Below are 19,756 nucleotides of genomic sequence, written 5' to 3'. Positions count from 1 at the left end.
GTAGAAATTAAACTTAGCATGAAGCCTAACTCTACAGGAAGTCGACCGAAAAGTCATCTACCTAGAACTCAGCTCCATCTTCTGGGAAGTCCTCGAAGTCTTCAGCTTCTGAGCAGTGACAAGATTATGGAGGAGAGAGCAAGCGTGAGTATATAAAATACTTAATAAGTGTGGAAAAATTATGACATAGGGGCTAAAAGTCAAGATAGGCTTAACTCGTATGTTTATTGGCATAAACGCTATTTTTATTTGTAAAACAGTTATAAAGGCAAACTACTTCTATGTGAATGATTTCTCTAAGACAAGAGTCAAGGTTCCCACCACCTTGCTTCACAATCGAGGTTCTAACCACCTTTAAACAAAGCTAACTGGAATCACAATTCCCACCACTGTGATCCACCATTTTCAACCCGAAAACCACTCGACTAATCATGTGAGGAGTCCATACCGCTCATAACCATGAGCACGGCTGATATATCAGTTTTCACTATGCAGAGGTCATACACTTTACCCATAAGACATGTCCTCCTTTTTGCCCGTGTCGATTAAACACTTACACACTTCCGAGGTGTGTGGCCAGGATTCCATTGCAAAGCCTTTCCAATGCCTCTCTCACATATTGACCTGCTGAGGTTTCACCGCCATACATAAGTGGAGTATACCCTCCACCCCAGAAGCCACCTCTTACGCCTTACGGTTCCAAGAAGTATACCCTTCCATCCCCGTATCACCAAATGATCTTCACAATGCTGAGAGAAAAGTGAATTACCGAGCTAGGCCCGTCCCAAACTAAGCTTGTGGTTGTACTGTTTTCATGGGTGGTAGTTCCACGAACCGGTCCTTAACATGGTTTGGCAAAACCGCCATCAACTCAATAACAGGGTAATAACTAATTATCTGAAAGCCAACAATTATACCTGGAACACATCCACAAAACAACCAGCATGCCAGCTTGCCCAGCCCCTACTATCTTAGGCTAAGCACTTTTACCAAAGTTCATCAATTTTAACATAATTCGACTATGCTACCCATAAGTAAGCATAACTAAGCACATTCTACCCAACATAAAAACCAATCTACGGTTACAAGGAAGATTGAGAAAAAATTAGTAAACCCTAACAATGGGATATCACGTTTGATGAGCATGCAATTTGTAAAATAAAATTTTATAAAAGTAGACGCAAAATGTTCAAGGACACTTTCCTTCTCCGATGAGTTGCTCGAAATCTCCGAAGTCTTGATCATGGATGTTCTTGAATGCTTTCGGAACAAACTCCTCTATAAGCGAGCAAACAAGCATCACTAAGAACAGACACTAAACAAAGCAAACACATAGAACAAGCTAGGGCATAAATTCAGGAACATTTTGGCGCAAGAACCGCCTAAATCGGAGCAACAAAGCAAAAACTATGGCTAAACAAAATTCTAAGTGACTAAAAATGACAAAAACTATTTTCTGGAATTACACCTAATTTTTAAAAGGCCTAAACATTTATTTAAATTTTTTAGAATTATTTTATAGCATAGAAATGATTAAAACAATTTTATGAAATTTATTTGCATTTTTCTAGAAATAACTAATTTTTATATACATAAAAACAAATTTAAAGCATTTATGTTATCAAAGAATTCATTTTAAACATTATCATAATTAATATATATTCTCTAAACTAATTTTCCAATCAAAAACATTATTCTATCCTTAAAAGTATTTTTTTAGAATTAAAACAGAATTGAAAACCTAATAAAACAATTATATAAATATTTTCTATTGTTGGAATTTTTCTAATAAAGAAAACCTATTTTCAGAATATTCGAATTATGGCGAACTAATTTTTTTTAGGGAAAATCGAGTTTATTGCGCAATCCTTGACGTCATCGCTGATCGGGTTGCTAACTCGGTGGAAAAGCACTGACTGGACTAGCCACGTCGGACACTGGCGCACCGTGGCTGCTGACTAGGCTACGCTGACTCGGTGCGAGACTCATTAAATCCTACGAGCACGATTTCAATCGGACAGCTGAGATGAACCAACGCGAATGGGTACGCTACTTCTAATCTATGCCATACAACGACGATCCAACAGCAGATGGGGCGTCTACCTCTTCTCCGGTGATTCGACGATGACAGCGACGGCTCGGGGAGACGAAGGACGGCCGGAGATGGTGGAGATGATGCTGCGGTAGTCGGATGACGTTGACGAGCGGTGGAAGAGGAAGCAGAGGTTGTGGTGACTCCGTTTGATGGCTTATCGGGAGTCGGGGAAAACAGAGGAGGCTCGGCGATGGCGGGGCTTCAACGACAAGCTTCGGTGGCCTATGGAGCTGCGTACGATGGTTGGAGCTCGACGGCGAACGCTCGAGGACGACGACGTGCGGACGGAGAACACCGGCGGAGGCTCGGACGATGTCGGGGAGGCGCTGAGCGACTTGGCCCGTGACGGGGTCCAGAAAAGGTCCGACGACGGCGCTAGAGCTCACGGTTTGAGAAAACTCGATGAGGTTTACGGAATTGGGCGTGGTGGAGTGCAAAGACGCTCGGCCGAGGGGTAAATTGAGGTTTTATAGAGGGAGAAGGACTAATTGAATTGATCGGCGGGGATTGAAGGCAGCGGCGAGTGGCGAAAAAATTGGGCTCGGTTTCCTTTTCTTCCATCAACTTTCCATTGCGAAAATGAATCGACGTGATTGCCCTCTTCATTGCGGCGTTGGTTTCCAAACGATTGGGGCTTCCTTCCATTACTCACGCGTGGCATTGAAAGATTTCCAACGGGCGGACGCAGAGGAGGAAAGAGCGGCGGAAGAGGATGGAGCTAACGGCTGGGTTCCACACAACAGAGAGAGGCAGAGAGAAGGAGAAGAAGGGGAAGATTGTAACATCCCAGTTTTTTTTGGCCAAAATTCAAATTCAAATTGTTCAGATAAAACCTTTCAAAACAATTCAAAATCATTCCAAATCCTTTTTCCAAAATATCAAAATCTTCTCCCTTCTATTGGTTCGGCCCAACTTCCCTTCCTCTCCCTCTCACCGGCCAGCCCACCCATCCACCCGGCCCGGTTATTCCTTTTCCCCTAGGCCGAACACTTCCCTCTTTCCCCGGCCCACCTCCCCTCTCCCTTCTTTCCTCCCGCGCTGTGTCAGCCCAGCCCACGCATGCCCCCTTCTCCTTCCTCGTGCTGCACCGTGACCAAGCAGTACGCGCGTGCGCGTGGAGCTCCACGGCCGCTATACCTCGTCATACTCCCCACTGTCGCACGGTGCGCGTGCCCACGCCGTCGTGCCGTCCTATTGCCCTCCCTCTACCCTAGCTGTCACCTCCCGCGGTACGAATGGTGACCGTGCCCGGGAAAGCCGACCGCCAGACACCGCAGTGTCGCCCGCTCGCCCTGGCCCCCCGTCTTCTCCTACCTCATGTTGCCCACCCAGTACGCGCGTGCGGAGGCTCGCACAGCCGCCGTGTTGTCCTCTTGCCTGTGGTCGCTTTCAAGACGCCGGACGCCGAGCGTGCCACTCCGTCCTTGCCGTCGTGCCATTGCCAGCAAGCTCCCGCCTATAAAAGCCCGGTCGAGCGCCCTCTACTCCTCACCACCTTCCACCGCGCTCGCTGAGGCAAGTGCCGCTCCCTTCCCATCTCTTTCTCCCACTCTCACTGCCCTCTCTCTCCACCGAGCTGAGCCCCCCTCGATCTCCTCCACCAAGCATCCTGGCGAGCTCGGCATACCCCATCAATGGAGGCTTGCAGCTAGCCAATTCCGCTCCCTCCCTCGCCCGGATTTTCACAAAAATGGAGTCCCCACCATCTCCTCTCTCTCCTAGTGTGCTCGCCGTCGTGAGATACGGCCGGGAAGGTCGTTCCGGCTGTCTTCCGGTGAGCCACCGCCGCGGGCCTTCCGCGCCGCCGTCTCCAAGTCGACTGGCCGAACCAGCCACGGCGCCGCCTCTCCGCCATTCCCTTCCGTCACCTCTCTCTCTCTCTCTCTCTCTCTCTCTCTCACTTAATCCAACAAGCGGGCTTGGCTGGCTAACACTGTTAGCCCGGTCGTTAGCTTCCCCGTCGGGCCGATGTGGGCCGGCTTGGCCGAAAGGTTGGCCCAATCACCAAGCCCAACGCCATATACAACCCGCCATGCACAATACTCTTTCACCTTTTCCAAAAAAACGAAATTCAGTGGAATATTCTGAGAATATTCCCCCTTCTTCTTTTATTCCACCGATTAACTTCCAAAGCCCATAAATCCTCCGTTTCAACTCCGATTTAGATGATTTTTCCACCAATATTCTTCTAAATTCAAGCTCTATCTATTCATATCAGTTTCATATTTATTAAAAATTTAATTATATTTTATTTGTATTGAATTGTGTGTTTGCTCTGTTGTTTGTCGCGTTTAGAAGCCGGAGAGTTCGTTGAGGAGGAGGAGTAGCTGGTGCCAGGATCCCAGGAGTTCGAACAGGACCCTCTCGAGGACTTCAACGAAGACAAGTCTCAATCCGTTTCCTTTTGACCATATTGAACCCAGTTTTATCAACACGATCCGTAGCAGCCATTTTACTTCGATATGCTGCATGATATGTTACTAGTTGGCATATTTTAAACTATTGATCTAGTTATAACCTAATGTAGCTTAGCCAACCATTTTTATTTATCCTGTATGCTTAACCTTGGTAAACCTAGGATCTCGTCTTAGTCTATTTACTTATGCTTAGGCGATTACCTTGGTTTTAGTATGCTTAAGGCGATAATCTTTACTGCTATTTCATGCTTAATCATATCTAGCTTTTCAAAGGTGTAAAACTTGGTGTTGGAGTTGTGTGGGTTATGGTTGGGTAAAACTTTGTTGGATGATAATGTTAATTTCTGAGATGGGGTTAGAGCTGGGGCAAATCAAGGTTCCTTCAGGAATGCTTAGGGAGTTGGAGCGCTGTCGGTGAGATAGGCTTCGGGAGGAGTGCTACCCGTGTGGCAGGCTCCATGTGGAGATGCTTGTCTTGGCTCGTTTAAGGACCGAGTTGATGTGACATCCTACCTAGTCTATACAGTACAACCACTCGGCCCTGTATGGGCAGGGCTTAGTTTAAATTCCCCCAGCTAGTCTACTATCATCTAGAGGCAGATGTGCATCGGGGAACTATGGAGCAGGTGCAAACGGTGCAGGCTTGGCGACCTGGTTGGAGGCCTAGCTAAAGGTCATGAAGCCCTGGTTAGCTCCCGTAGGCGGTTAGTGTGATGATGCTGTGGTGGGTAATGGCTTTGTTGAGTCGCGCTTCCACTGCGGTGGAATGTTGTCGAACTCAGCTTGTGAGTAAAGTGTACAACTCTGTAGAGATAAAACTATTTGAATAGCCGTGTCCACGGTCATGGACGAACTATGGTACGGTCACAGCAACTAGCTGGGTTGCGTGTGTTCTCCTTGTGAGTGAGTGGGCAAGGTGTGCCCTGTTTTGGAATATAGGTCCGGCCATATGCCGTGGGTTGCCGTGGATGGGGTGTCCAGCAACAATAAAACTTGGACAACCCCTTTTATTACTGATGTTGTTTTCATAAACTGCTTTTATATAAAATGAACCATGCATGTGTAAAACTTAGCTTTCTGCAAAATATAACCTTACAGCTTATTCTTGTCATCCTCATATGCATGTATTTATACCCCTGCCGTAGGGCAAGGGTTGAGACTTGTTAAGTACTCTTGTACTCACCCTTACTTGTGCTTTCAGAGGAAGATCCGGACTTCACCCAGGCAGACGGTGAAGCCGACGAGTAGGCTTGGTCGCATTCGCACTCGAGTTGCCTGTGGAGTGGCGTGTTCGTCATGCTGTCTCTGCTATGTACTCTGTTGTCGTGGACCCTTATAATAATGCACTTGAGCTTGGTGCAGTATGTTTTATTAGGTTGGTGAATTATACTCACCGCCCCTCGAGTTGTATGGTATTGATACTATTTGTTGTAAGATTTTTATTTACCAGCGACTGATCCAGAGACTGATATAATAAAGATTTTAAACACCGAGGATAACCCAGAGCGCTTCAAAGATCGGACGTGACAATTTCATATCTATCTCCCGGTACGCTTTGGGTTTAACTTTAAGCCCGTACATATATCCATGTATAAAAATTGCATCGCAAAACCGCGTCTATAAGGGGTTTTATCCACAGACACATGGATAAATGTGCCTATTATCATCCCTAATCATATGAAATATTACGTATGATAGATCACTATAAAATAAAATTTTAATCGGTATCCTGTGCACCTGCAGCCACAACATGAATCCATCTACCTTCACGCACACACTTTAGCTCCCCTACATTTTTACCAATGGAAGAAGAAGAGGGAGATTACAAACCCCATACATTTATTACATTCCATGCAAAATCTCAAATGCAAACTCGATTCAATTTAATTAAAAAATAACAAATTTCATGTGAGATTTAGGGTATTTTCACCTAATATGCCCCGCATAACTCCGATGGCTAGGTTTGCCTCTGGTTTGTCAAAGTTTTATTTATAATCGTGATGGCAATTAAGGGAGACAACAGTAAGTCCTTGTTCAGACTGAAAAAAAAAGAACACGTGCGAGGCTAGAAACTATCTTAACTCGTGAACCCACATTACTTTTATAGATAATGATATACTTTATCTGATTATAAATATATAGCGTTTTGAATAAGTTCTAAGTTATACTTTTAAAATTTTAACTATCAATATACTACAGAATATTTAAAGTCAAAATATAAAAATCATATGTATAGATTCGTTTTGAGAAGTATTTTTATAATACCACAATTTTATTGTGTTTTATAAATATATTCTTACTAAAATAGTGGTTAAAGATACGTTTCGTAGACTATGTCATTATCTAAAACGTGTATTTATAATCAGAGGAAGTAGTTAATCTACTAAAGAGGTAATCTATTATACTATCTATAAGTAACATGTATATAGCAGTTAGACAAAATATTATAGATGCCTAAGTCTATTAGGGCGACTCCAGCGGAGTCGGCTTCTAGTGCTACAGGATAGATGTCGTCCTGCTTCACCACGTAAAATAGCTCCAGTGAAATCGGCTTCAACTGCTACAGGGATGCAACGAGCCTGCATCGAGAAGAGAGAAAACATATCTTTGCGGTAATCTCTCTTCTCTGTCACTATTTACAAGAGAATAATTGTGAGTACGAAGGAAGATAAAAGAGTAATAGAAGATAAAAAATATAATACTGGAAAATAAAAAATATTATAATAATATTAAAAGATACTATAATAATATTATAAAAAATAATTTTTAAAGTATTTGCTATAGCTAACAATTTCGCGTGCTTTCGCTGGTAAGAGCTAACAATTTCGCGTGCCTTCGCTGGGTACACGTGCGAGGCTGTGACCGTGAGGGCTGGAACACAAGAGCGCCACAGACACACGCAGCCTCCCGACTGGTTCGAGTTCAGAACTTCAGATACCGAAACCTCCAAGCCTCGCATTGCAACGAACCCTTCCACAATCGGGCTGCCCGCGAATCCCGGCCTCCCCACCGGCGCGAATCCAACCGCCTGGCCATCGCAATCTTCCCGCAAAACCCTAGGCCGATGCGGCCGATCCGGCTGCCCGAGCCCCCGGGCGTCGACGGCATGGAGACGCCGGAGATCTTCGCCGGCGACGGCGGCGGCGGCGTCAACGTCGTCCGCCGCGCCGTCCTCATTGGCAACGGCTCCCCCGGCGCCGAGAACCAGTGCCTGGGCCTCGCCCGCGCCCTCGGCCTCGCCGACAACGTCACCCTCTACGTCAGTTCATTTCCCCCACCCCATCCTCTCGTTATTCCACCTACCATTTCCCGCATTTTTTTCTACCCTATTATTGCAGCGACATGACTGGAATGGAAGCTCTGTTTCGATTGTTGGTGTTCCACGGTTGCAAAATTCGTTACTTTGTGTTAATTTTGCTCCGTGGGCTTGGCTTGCAGCGTGTCACGAGGCCGAGAGGAGGGATCAACGGGTGGCTGCTTTTTCTCCCCGTTTCCCTACACAAGTTTATAGACCAAGTGCTCAGGCAGTTCTTCCGCAACACGAGGTTTGCATCAGTGGTACAGGGGAGGAAGCCGTATCGCGTTCCAAATGGTGGATCCGTTGGGTTGTCTGCAGTTCTGGAAGCGGACGTCAAGAAGATTGTGACCGTGGCTCGCGATACATTCGAGAAGTAAGTCATTGTTGCTATCTGTTTCCTCAATTGTTCACTTTGGATTAAGCTTATGAGATAGTTTAGCTTTTTCTTTGACCATTTCCAAAGCCATGTTGAGTCACCGAAATGACTGAGTAGCCCGTGAGTTCTGGCCCCATTGGATTCAGTGTCATGGAAAATTTGAGGTTACAGGCAGGTGAAATTCCAGGAATTACCTAATTTCCTGCATTATGGTGGCCTTTTCTGCGTATTGATTTATAATTTGAACATAATCAGCCTTTGGAGCTGCTCACGTATTGTGACCATTGGTATATTAACATACAAAATATGCAATGCTTACACCTTTAACACTACATGAGTATGTGCAGTGTTCTTCAAGGAGGAAACATTGGAACAAGGCATATGAGGAACTGCTGTTTATGATTGTTTGAATACCATATGTTTGGCTAGTGGTTTTTGCTGTCATAAATAAACACTAGCTAGTTGAATATTTCTGTGTAGAATACCCTTTATGTATTCTGCTGCCCTGGCAGCGTAGGGAAGTGGCAAACATGTGCCCTTTAGAAAATCCAAGTTTTTGCCTAAACATGTCTTGTTCGTGGGTCAGATTTTCAGGTTTTCTAACGTTCTCAATTGATAATCCTCTTGGCTTCCAAATATTGTGCTAAGATGTGAACTTGACATCATGACAACTAACTCTTCTTCCAGGGAAGGCCCAACATTAGTTATTGCTTGTGGCTGGGACACCATATCATATTCAAGCTTGATAAGGAAATCAGCTTCAGATAATGTGTTTGTCATCCAGGTAGTATTCAAACCTAATTTGCTAACTTTCACTCTTATCTGTTAATACAGTAGATCCACAAAATAACTTTACTGCTTGTCTTACATTTTTTATCTAATTCTTGTAATGTGTTGTTACAATTTCAGATACAGCACCCCAGGTCTTGCCTTGATAGGTTTGATTTGGTGGTCACGCCTCGCCATGACTACTATGCTTTAACTGCTAGTGGACAACAAGAAGTTCCACGCCTGTTCCGGAGATGGATTACTCCACAGGAACCGCCTGGGAGCAATGTGGTATGCTGCGTTCTTGTTACTCATAGCTCATAGGTGGAAAACAACTTGCACAGTTGTCGCACTCTGATTCTGAACTTTGAATGTTCAGGTACTTACTGTTGGTGCACTACACCAAGCTGATTCTGCTGCTCTACGTCTTGCTGCTATAGCCTGGCATGATGAACTGGCCCCTTTGCCTAAACCATTGCTAATTGTCAACATCGGGGGACCCACAAGTAATTCTTTCTCTGTGTGTCTCTGTCTCTGTCTCTGTCTCTGTCTCTCTCTCTCTCTCTCTCTGTGTGTGCACGCGCGCGCGCACATGTTTTAACATATTCTAGTTCTATTTTGAGTTGGCTGCAGAATAAATCTATACATTATGTCAATGGTTGCACAGGGACCCCCCATGCCCACCCCCACCTCAAACAATGGTTGCACAGGGACCCCCCATGCCCACCCCCACCTCAAACACACACACACAAAGGAGGCAATGATATTTGAAATGATGTTTTACTTCCTTTCTTTGAGATATTTTTCATTTTTGGCTGTGATATACCGTTGGGTGTGCTTAGCCTAAAGCATAATTGCATACAATGTGAGTGAATTTGTCATTTCCTTTGGTAATTGGAGGGCTTTTCTTTATTTTTGATATCACGTTTCATTGGCTTGCTTTGTAGTCTGATGATCCCAATAAATATTGTTCCTCTGATAAACCGTAGCAGTATAAAATTAGTTTCTTGGAATCTTGGATGCTAGTGTAGTAGTGCACTGGATTATTAGACTGGTGACAAATAAGGGCGCAAGTATGAAACGTGAAGATACCTTTCTTTCAGGTTGCAAGATTATTGTGAGATTAGTTCGTTGATTCTGATATTCCACCTTTCCATGTTACCCTGGACTTCATTTCACAATACAAATTGAGATGCCAAATGGCTGCTCTATAGCCAAGTTAATAGAAGTTAGAACAGATCCACATGTAAGCTTATTGCCCCACCCACTCAAATAGTTCTTTCTCATTGACAATAGGTCCCAACAGGTTAGTCTTCACCACATTACAAGGCCTCAAACTGAGGAGTTAGCTTAAAAGGGCAAAAATAGACAATCCTCTAACGTAGTGGTGCCAAAAGAGAAGAGGAACCTTTGGATGACAGAAATAAGAATATGGCTTTCACTAGTTGAAAGAAAATTTTCTCTTAATATTGTTGTTTCAGTGTTTGTGTAAACCCTTAGTTTGTGTAAATTTTTCTCTTAATATTGTTGTTTCAGTGTTTGTGTACACCACTTTCCTCCCAAATTCCATAGCAAACCCATACCTCAAGCGAAACCAGGTCAATCAATCCAGTGCGTAATTTGTGGTATAGCAAATCTGGTAACTAGAAAACAAATGCATTGCCACTTTTCTTTACACGCTATCAAAGTACTCTCAGTTGTAAACTATCTTGGAGGAGTTTTCCCTTTTCCAATTTGCAGGGGTAACAAAATACCTGTTGTCAACTATTATTCCCATTTTTCTTGTCTAGTATCGATTGCTTTTCATACTCAGATCCATGATGATTTAAGACTTTAATGTGTTCCGTCTGTAATCTTCAGGCAATTGTAAATATGGTGTAGACCTCGCCGAGCAGCTCATAACCTCTCTGTATAATGTGCTAGACAGCTGTGGGAGTGTCAGAATTTCATTCTCTCGGAGAACACCACGGAAGGTAGAATACTGGACAGTTTTAATATAGTATTGTGCTAGACAGCTGGGTAAAATTTGATAGTTTAGATGTCCGGTGGCAGGTCGCTGATATTGTATTTAAAGAACTTGCTGGACATCCTAAGATCTATATTTGGGATGGTGAAGGTAGATTCTGAAGAATAGCACTAAGAGTTTCAGTATTTATGCTCTTTACTCAAGTTGTTGAACTTGTAACTAATTTTACTTCCGCAGAACCTAACCCTCATATCGGACATCTCGCATGGGCTGATGCTTTTGTCATAACAGCAGACTCGATAAGTATGTTAAGTGAGGCCTGTAGCACAGGGTAAGCTGTTTTCTTTTTTGAACAACTTGCAGGTTGCAATCTTTTTATGAAGTTGCATGAGCGTGACTAGCTTCAAATCATAATTGCTATAGGAAACCTGTTTATGTTATTGGGACCGAGCATTGTAAATGGAAGTTTTCAGCTTTTCACAAGACTCTACGGGAGCGAGGGATTGTTCGCCCTTTCACTGGATTGGAAGATGTAAGTTTGTCAATATTGTTACTAATGATAATCTGTTTTGAGTGCCCACTTGATAATATAAGCTTACTCTGTTTTGGTATATCCATTTCTTCCAATCCAAGTTCTAGTAATGATCATTGAACTTTTTACAAAATCCTGAACCTTTTCCCCTAATTTTTGTGTATCTTGGTTTCTGAACCCCCTGATTTTTTTTTTAATTTTGACCCCAACTCCTACTTTTTCATGTATTGTCATCGCGCACATCCTTAATAGTATCTCATGCACGAAGAGTCTATTTACACAAATACAGCAGTGCAAATGTTGTGTATTTACTCCTGCCATCTATTATAGTTCCTGTGGCAAACATTATACTTCTCTAGATGTTGATGTGATAATTCCAATTTTCACTTCAAAATACATTAATACGCTCTAGCTGTTACATTAATACGCTCTAGCTGTTGCATAAGTTCTGTTAGATCAGAAATACGAGTTCTACAGCATTTTGATCCTTGTTTCTTTTGAATCGTTTAGCTTGTCCTGCCATATAGAAGATTTTAGTACATATGCGGGTAAAAGGATGAAATTCAACAAAACTAATTTGTTTTATTGAAGTACCTTCCTGTGATAACTGGGAGTTTTTCAAGTTTTTTTTTTGAGATTTCCTCGAAGCTCAAAGGGATGTACTTGCACAACTATATCACTTCTATTTTTTCCTTGTAGATTTCAAATAGCTGGAGCTACCCTCCCCTAAATGATGCCATTGAAGTAGCTACTCGCGTTCGTGAAGTGATTGCAGAACGAGGATGGACAGTTGGGTGATAGTGATCATAACTAGGCCTGTATTATTCCGTCAGCCTCTCTTCGGATATACGGTAAATCATATAATTTGGTTAACATCACATGGATTCAGTTTAAATGGTTCAGAGGAAGAACAATATAGCCATGGAATGGCCTGTACAAAAGCTGACCTTCTCTTTTGGTGGTATACCCCAATGTTTGAGTGAGTGCACAGCTCCCAGGAGATGCCTTTTTGTTTTGACAACATGTTGCCTTATGTAATTTTGACGCTGCTGAAAAGAATTGGGGTAAATAGAGTTGGAAATGTGAAACTTCAAGCTGACTCGAGAGTCATGTGACGTTATGAGTGTTGTATGCTTACGACTTTATCCTGTTTGGTCAATTCTTTTTCTTATCAAAACTTACTGATGCCTTTTTACTGGCCTTTGCTATTGCCTATGTTGTATGACTTTAATGTACTGGGCTCCTATTGCATGCTGGAACTGCTGCACACCCAGCAGATGTTTGTTTATATACTTATCTGGATGCGCAGTCTCAGCTTGTAGCTAACGACGCCAGTGCCCACATGATCGCAGGTTGTGTGTTGTATGCAAACTGGTCTGCGTCCTAAGACCATTCCAAACTATATTTCCTTCATTTTGTTCCCTTCCCGATTCCCTTCTTCGTTCTCATTCCTTTTATTTTCTCTTATCTCTAACAGCTTCCGATTTTGAGAATCCTGTTGTGAAGGGAACCGTGAAGAGAAACTGTTGGAGTATTAAAGAGAACAAAAATCCCTTCACGACGGGAATTAAGGGAATCCCTTAAGTGTGGTGGTCAATTGTGACAGTACGATTTCAGTTTCTGCGTACTTTATTTATGAACAACTTATCCATTTGGGAGGCTGTATAAGCATTTTCTTATAGGATCTAGAATAATCTCCATTGAAGCTAAGTTGCCTCCGTTCAGTACTTTGTAAGGTCCAAGAGCTGAAGGTGTGCTCCTTGCCTAACTTGCTTTACATATTTTCCTTTCTTTTTTCTTTAAGAAATTGCTCTACAGCTATTTTGTGCGTCGCCATTGTTTTGCACCAGTTCTTTACTCGATCAGAAGAGTAAGGCTGTGGAGGAGTTGCTCTAGCGCAGTTTGTAAGAGCAAGGCTTTTCGCTCTCAACTGCAAGCCTTCGAACCTAGGTTGTGCCTTCCGGCACACCGGAGGCCTAGAGCCCTACAATTTCTACCCAAGTGTGATATCTGCCTAAGCGTGGTAGTGTGAGTGGGATATACGTGAGTTGTATGTCTTGTACTTTACAAAAAGAAGAGGATGAAGGAGGCTGTGCAAAATTACCATACAGCTTATTGTCGTGCGTTGAAACGAACGTAAAGGCGAGACCGAGGGGGAGTTCAGTCTTCAGAGTGATAATCATTTGAGAATTTGTACCATCGGTATGGAACTAGGAAGAAGTTTACCATGCTTCGAACTTTGAAGATACCTACTGATCATCAATTATTATACGTTCCCTTTGAACAGGTCTCCTGCGGCGGAGTATAAATACACTCGTTGACTGCTTTTTTTTTTTTTTTTTTTTTTTTTTTTTTTTTTTATCGTTGAAGGAAATACAGCATGAGGAGCCCCTACTGTGTTTTATTAAAAAAAAAAGGCGACCACAAACAGCCAACAGAGCATTGTACAACACTTAAGGTGAAACCCTGAAAAGGAGGAAAAAAGAAGGAAAGCTATACAAAGAGAGCTATTCATTCTGTGCAGGCTAAGAGACACGGTATCTAAAAAACATGCTTTCCAGCTGTTGAAAGAAGGGGTAGATCTTTGGGAAATCTTCATGTTTCGCTACTTCCAAATTTCTCACACCGCAATTGGGAAGACTTCCGTGGAGAAGGAATGTTGAAAGTTGTACCTTGCTTCCTGAAGCATGCTGAAGAAGTTGATTGAGTGATTCCAGCTAATGTCAATAGAAGACCAACATCTGACACTGAAGGAGCATTCAAAGAACAGATGATAAATCATGGTTGCCAAGAACATGACTGTAGTCCTCTCCCGCGATTCTAAAGTTCTTTCTCCTTATCAAGTTTCTGGAATTAAGTCTATTATGAAAGAGCAATGTCAACTGTAGTACTCGTTGACTACTAGTAACATTGGGATAGCGAAACAGCACCTCCACGATGATGCCGGATTGACTCCCCAATCCTTTTTTTTTCCTTGCCACGACTGGTCGACAGACCAAGAGCTACTGTGAATAGTGCTTGGTCTTGCGCTGTCTGAACTTCCAGGTTTGCAAATTAAGTACCCATCAAATTAGGCCATTTGTTAATATTAAGTACGCATCAAGAGTTAGTGTGAATAGTGTGTGATCTTGAGATGTCTAAACTTTCAGGTTCCAAAATTTCAGGTTTGCAAATCAACAGCCGTCAAAACAGGTCAGTTCTTGGTTCTTGCAGCTTGACGCCCTTTGCTTCAATATTAAGATGCGAAAAACGCACGCATAGTCAGATATCCGTAGTGTTTCTCTTTTGTTTCATAGGAAGATTTGTTGTTCAAGTATCGTGAAGTTCAGTGCCTAACTAACCAAATGGAAAAGAACCCGTTCACTGATTTAGAGTATCTCAGATTCTCAGTGCACTGGAATCTCTCCCACAATTATGTACATCACCGATAACACTAGCTCTACCGGAGCACGACGGCGGCGATGAAGCTGAGAACGGCGACGGCGCTGACGGCGGAGCAGCACAGGTCGACGAGCACCTCCTTCCTGGCCTTGGACTCCTTTCTGCCCCTCTTGCTCCTCACGAACTCCTGGTACCTTCCCTTGGCCGCCTCCACCTCCTCCTCCCCTCCCTTCCTCGGCCCCGCCATCGCCGCCAAGAGGAGCCGCAGGCTGCCTTCTCCGCTCACAGCCGCGCCGTCGGCGTCCTCGACGGCAAGGCTGACCTCCCTGATGTGGCCCGTCTCCTCCGAGAAGGTGACGGTGGCCTCGAACTTGCACCCGCCGAGCACCACCGCGTACCGCACCAGCGTCTCTCCCGTGTACCAGTGTCTGTCCACGGCCACGGGCCGCCGGCTCGACACGTTCACCGCGCGGCCGCCGCGGGGGTCCATCACGATCCAGCTCAGCTCCAGCTCCGCCGGGGGCACTGTGCGGCCGACGGGCGCGGGGTTCTTGCACTCCACGGCGTCGACGCAGAACGGCGAGGTGAGGAACCACGAGGACGACGTGGAGGTCCCCACAACGCGGGAGAGGAGAGGCGCGCCGCTGTGGTACACGTCGACGGCGGAGACGAGCTCTCCGGGAAGCTGCTGCTGAGACTCAGCTCCGGAGAGGGGGACAGCGCCGTCTGCGCACGGGAACGGGAAGGCGTCGGCGAAGAGCCGCTGGGGAGAAGCGGAGAGGAAGAGGTCTGGCCGGGCGGCCAGCGACGGCCACCGCGCGAGACAGAGCGCGCGCCACGTCTCCCGGTCGGCGGCGAGCGCCCGGAGGCCCGCGGTGGCGCAGCTGGCGGCGGCCAGGGACCGGCCGTCGAGACGGCGCAGCGCGCAGGCCAGCACGTCGGCGGGAAGGTCCTCCACGGTAGTCGTCGCCATTCTCCTCTTCCGCTGTGCCTCTACGATGTGAGCTTGACGGATCGAGTGACTCCAAGTCACAGGTCACGCAACACTCTAAGCTTGGGACAGGCGGGAATGCGATGGCAAGTTGGCAGCGCGCGAAGGTCTTTTATTTATAGGGGCGCTCGGTTTGTTTTATCGTTACAGTGCGGGAACGTTGTGCCGTTCCTATAGGATGGCCCTCCGCGGCGACAAACCGTGACAGCCTGAGGTGCCGGAACCTTCCGGCCAACGGGAGAGGAACGCGCGCCGCGAGCGCCAAATGGATTTGCCTTGCGCCCGGGGCCCGAGGGGATGGGCCGCGCTCGCGTGGTGCCGGCCGGTACGCGCGCGCGCGGAACGTAGCGTGGGTTCGGAACGGAAGGTTTTGGGATTGTGCCTCTTGGCACGTAGGTCGCGCCTGCCGCCGAGGAGGGGGACGCGCGGCTGCCGTGCTCCTACTCCAGGGGCAAGTACGACTCGCGTGCGCCCGCGCCCGTCGCATGTGGGGGAGCCGAGTGTCCAGGGCGTCCGGGGCAGGGGGGGCATGCCGTGTGGGGAAAAAACACACGCGCTTCCGATTTCACGTTTTCTGCGTGTGCCCGCGCGCACTTGCTTCAGGAGTTCATGATGAACGGAATCCTCGTTTCATCAAAAGCGTGTCAATGTTCCTTTTCCGTTTCTATATATTTACGTATGCCCAATCGTCATGTTCCAGTCTTCCAGATTAATTATTGGATTTACATATATATCAACAATGTCCCTGAATAATCCTTGGTGCGCACAGCACGGCCCTGGGAATTGTACGAGTACGTTCCAGACAGACACAAAGCGCATAGCAGATAACATTCCTCGCGAAAGATCACGCACGCATTGCACGCACGCAGCTATGTCCCTGCTGTGTTTCTGAAAATAGTGCAGCCGCATTACTGGCCAGATATAAATAAATATCCTTTACAGCTCCCGCGAGCCTGCAGGGGTCATGTCAGCGTCGACAGGAAAACCAATCCATGCATTCCAACTTGGGATTAGTTGAGGGCAGGCTCCGCGATCAGATTGGTCTCGCAATAAAGTACCTCCGGGGTTGGTTTTGCTGATGCACGGGATGGCCGGAAAGATGGCGACGTGCTTATCTAGCTACTACCCGCTGCCGCTCCTCCTGAGTTTTATGGTCCCGAGGCCTTTGCCGGTAACCTCCCTTACGTGAGCGCATGTCTGTACCCGGGAGTCGGAACCCGCCGGCCGGCCGGCCGGAGTTCCTTTTTTCCACGATCTTTGCATAGATTAAGAAAAAACGGGCTTACCTTGTCATGTGTTAGACCTTTCTCTGTCAATAGTCATGTCAGCTGCAGCGATTACATGAACATGCATGCATCCAGGATCATCAAGTGCAGGTGGTCCCTGTCTTAATTTCTTTTCCATATTCTCCGGCCTAAACAACTATTGTTCTTATTTTCGTGTTGAAGAACATCCACGGCCGTTGTTAGCGTGGGCTATTCTGATCTCGGTATCATATCGCTCCAATTGGTATGTAGTGCATTGTTAATTTGTACAATGATATCAATTAGGGATGGCAACGGATCGAGTCGGAGACAGATGGTGAACCAAGACCACACCTAACCCAAAACCCAAAAGTCCCGACCCGACTTGAACCTGAAATAGCAAATGGCTGAAATTTAGGATTCACACTCGCACTTGTCGGGTGCCCGTCGGATTGGAGATCCTCGCTAAGCTTGTCCCGTTGCGGCTGCAGGGTGACGGATGGGGAGGCCGGGGAGGGGCGATGGGAGGGGGCCAGGGCCGCTCGGTGGGGAGGCGGGGCGGGGTGGCCGAGTGGGGAGGCCGTGGAGGCGGTGCCAGGTGGGGCGGGACGACGGTCGGGCGAGGAGGTCATGGAGGGGCGACGGTCGGGCTAGGAGGGTGGGGAGGGGCAGCGGTGGGGTGATGGAGAGGGATGGTGGGGAGGGGCAGTGGCTAGGTCAGGAGGACAAGGAGGGGTGGTGGCCGGGAGGGGAGGCCGTGGAGGTGGGACTGAGGATGGGCAGTGGTCGAGTGGGGAGGCCGGGGAGGGGTGGCGATCGGGCGGGGAGGCCGGGGAGGAGCGATGACCGGGCCAGTAGGCCATGGAGGCGCCGAGGTGGGGCTGGGCGGGGAGGCCGGGGCAAGGGGCGCGAAGGCGGAGGGGAGGCTGGGGCATGGAGGCGGAGGGGAAGTTTGGTGTTTGATGGGCTGAGGGGGGAGCTGGGGCTAGGCTATTGTTTGAGAATGGATTTCGAGCAACCTATGGGCACCTGCGGGTGAAACTGAAAACTCGAACCCAACTTGACCTATTTTGGGTACCCAATCCGTTAGACCCACGGGTGAAAATCTAGACCCGAACTCAGACCCGTCGGGTGTAGAAATCGTGTGTACCCGGACCCACGGTTCCAATTGCCATCCATAATACCAGCGAAATATGTTGAATTGGTGAGTTTGAGGGAAAGATATGCTAAGAAATGATCATGTCGCTGCTTCCATGCTAGGGGTGGCATTGGACCAGGTCGGGTTGGGTTCTCGTGGGTTTTAGAGCCGACGGGGGCGAGTTCAGGGTAAAAACTATCTCACGGGGCCATTGGGCCAGGGGACTACCTGAGTCGGGTTCGGGTCCGGGTTCTATTTCGCACCCGCGGGTGCCACCCGAAACCTGAGGCCACTCGCCCACCCCACGGCCGGATGGTGTAAGGAACCGTCCAGATGTATTCTAATTAATCACTAAGTTGATCATTTGCATAATCACAACTACAATAATTAACTAGAATACCACCCCAGTAGTCCTGACATATGTTTTATACTCAATATCGGTACACATGCCTCTCCAACATATAACATCACAACACAGTTTAAGAAAGAGCAAGTAATTAAAGTTATATTACAAGTTCTTAAGCATTTACCAAGTTATTACAATTTACAGCAAAAAAGAGCTAAGAGGAGATAAAAATCGACTCAACTCCTAACCAACAAAAGAAACTACACAACGGAAGACTAAAGACTATACAACAAAATAAGGATGGAGCCATATGCCCTTAGACTCCATTACAAAAGCACGACCTCTGAGTAGTTGCCTACTCAGGCCCACCACCACCCTCGGTGGGCGTGAAGTAGCCAAAGATCAACTCCTCCTCGCCGGTAGCACCTGAAATAGCAACGCGAGTATAAAGGTACTCGCAAGACTTAATCCAAAATAGACACTTATAAATAGCCTGACTTCAAGGATTATGCACTTGGATGTTAGCAAGAATACGATCACATGGTTAAGTAAATTCATACGTGAAAGAAAATTTGGCATAACATGTGTGAGCATCTATACTTGACCAAAGTAACAAACTAGCCCATAAACATCAACTGAACACAGTGTAAAAGGAACCATAGGAATAATATCTGTAAAGCACCATCTCAACCCATCAATCACTTCAATCCACATTCGTAACTCTACGACTACTGCATATAGACAGAAGCATGCTCATGACCGAGAGCGCAACATTTTGAAATGATTTTACACTCTGCAGGGGGTACAACTTCACCCACAAGACTTGAGGAGGGGGTGCAACTTTACCCACAAGACCATATGTCTTGCACGACCACACAGGTCCATACAAGGGGTTACTCATGTCAACTTTTCCCAATAATCCCCAATCATTTGAATCGTGCATCGCTCGGTGCGAAGCCCATTTTGGTTAACTCCCGGAGTAACCACAAGTGTCTCGACAAGCTCATCAATTCACATCGTCGATGTTCAAGTCCAAATGATCACAACTATAGAGGTATTTGACTTGTCTTACCATTAAATCGACATGTGGTAATTACGGTAAGTGCTAGAGCCAATTGCAACAACGATCGGTGCTTAAGCGACACAAGCGGTCTATGGTGTCCGGGTTCCTCTCCTGACCTACCCAAGGGAACTCCACATCCGG

The 19,756-nt window shown here is 46.3% G+C and overlaps 2 protein-coding genes across 2 annotated transcripts; one reads left to right on the top strand and one right to left on the bottom strand.

The window, feature by feature from the left end:
* The first annotated feature begins 7,353 nt into the window (after positions 1–7,353).
* Positions 7,354–12,647, top strand: LOC133922030 (mitochondrial fission protein ELM1-like). The gene is made up of 10 exons (XM_062367183.1): positions 7,354–7,771; positions 7,951–8,183; positions 8,874–8,970; positions 9,096–9,245; positions 9,334–9,460; positions 10,815–10,927; positions 11,007–11,070; positions 11,158–11,251; positions 11,344–11,452; positions 12,152–12,647. Exons 1-10 carry the CDS (start codon positions 7,577–7,579, stop codon positions 12,248–12,250), a joined length of 1,281 nt encoding a protein of 426 aa, XP_062223167.1. The 5' UTR covers positions 7,354–7,576; the 3' UTR covers positions 12,251–12,647.
* Positions 12,648–14,716: 2,069 nt separating this feature from the next.
* Positions 14,717–15,953, bottom strand: LOC133922029 (probable F-box protein At2g36090). Its single transcript, XM_062367182.1, has one exon. It carries the CDS (start codon positions 15,804–15,806, stop codon positions 14,892–14,894), a length of 915 nt encoding a protein of 304 aa, XP_062223166.1. The 5' UTR covers positions 15,807–15,953; the 3' UTR covers positions 14,717–14,891.
* Positions 15,954–19,756: the final 3,803 nt, after the last annotated feature.

This window comes from Phragmites australis, chromosome 6 (genome assembly GCF_958298935.1).
Source record: "Phragmites australis chromosome 6, lpPhrAust1.1, whole genome shotgun sequence".
Classification (NCBI taxonomy): Eukaryota; Viridiplantae; Streptophyta; class Magnoliopsida; order Poales; family Poaceae; genus Phragmites; species Phragmites australis.
The sequence above is the reverse complement of the archived record's forward strand: the minus strand, read 5'-3'. Positions and strand labels throughout refer to the sequence as shown.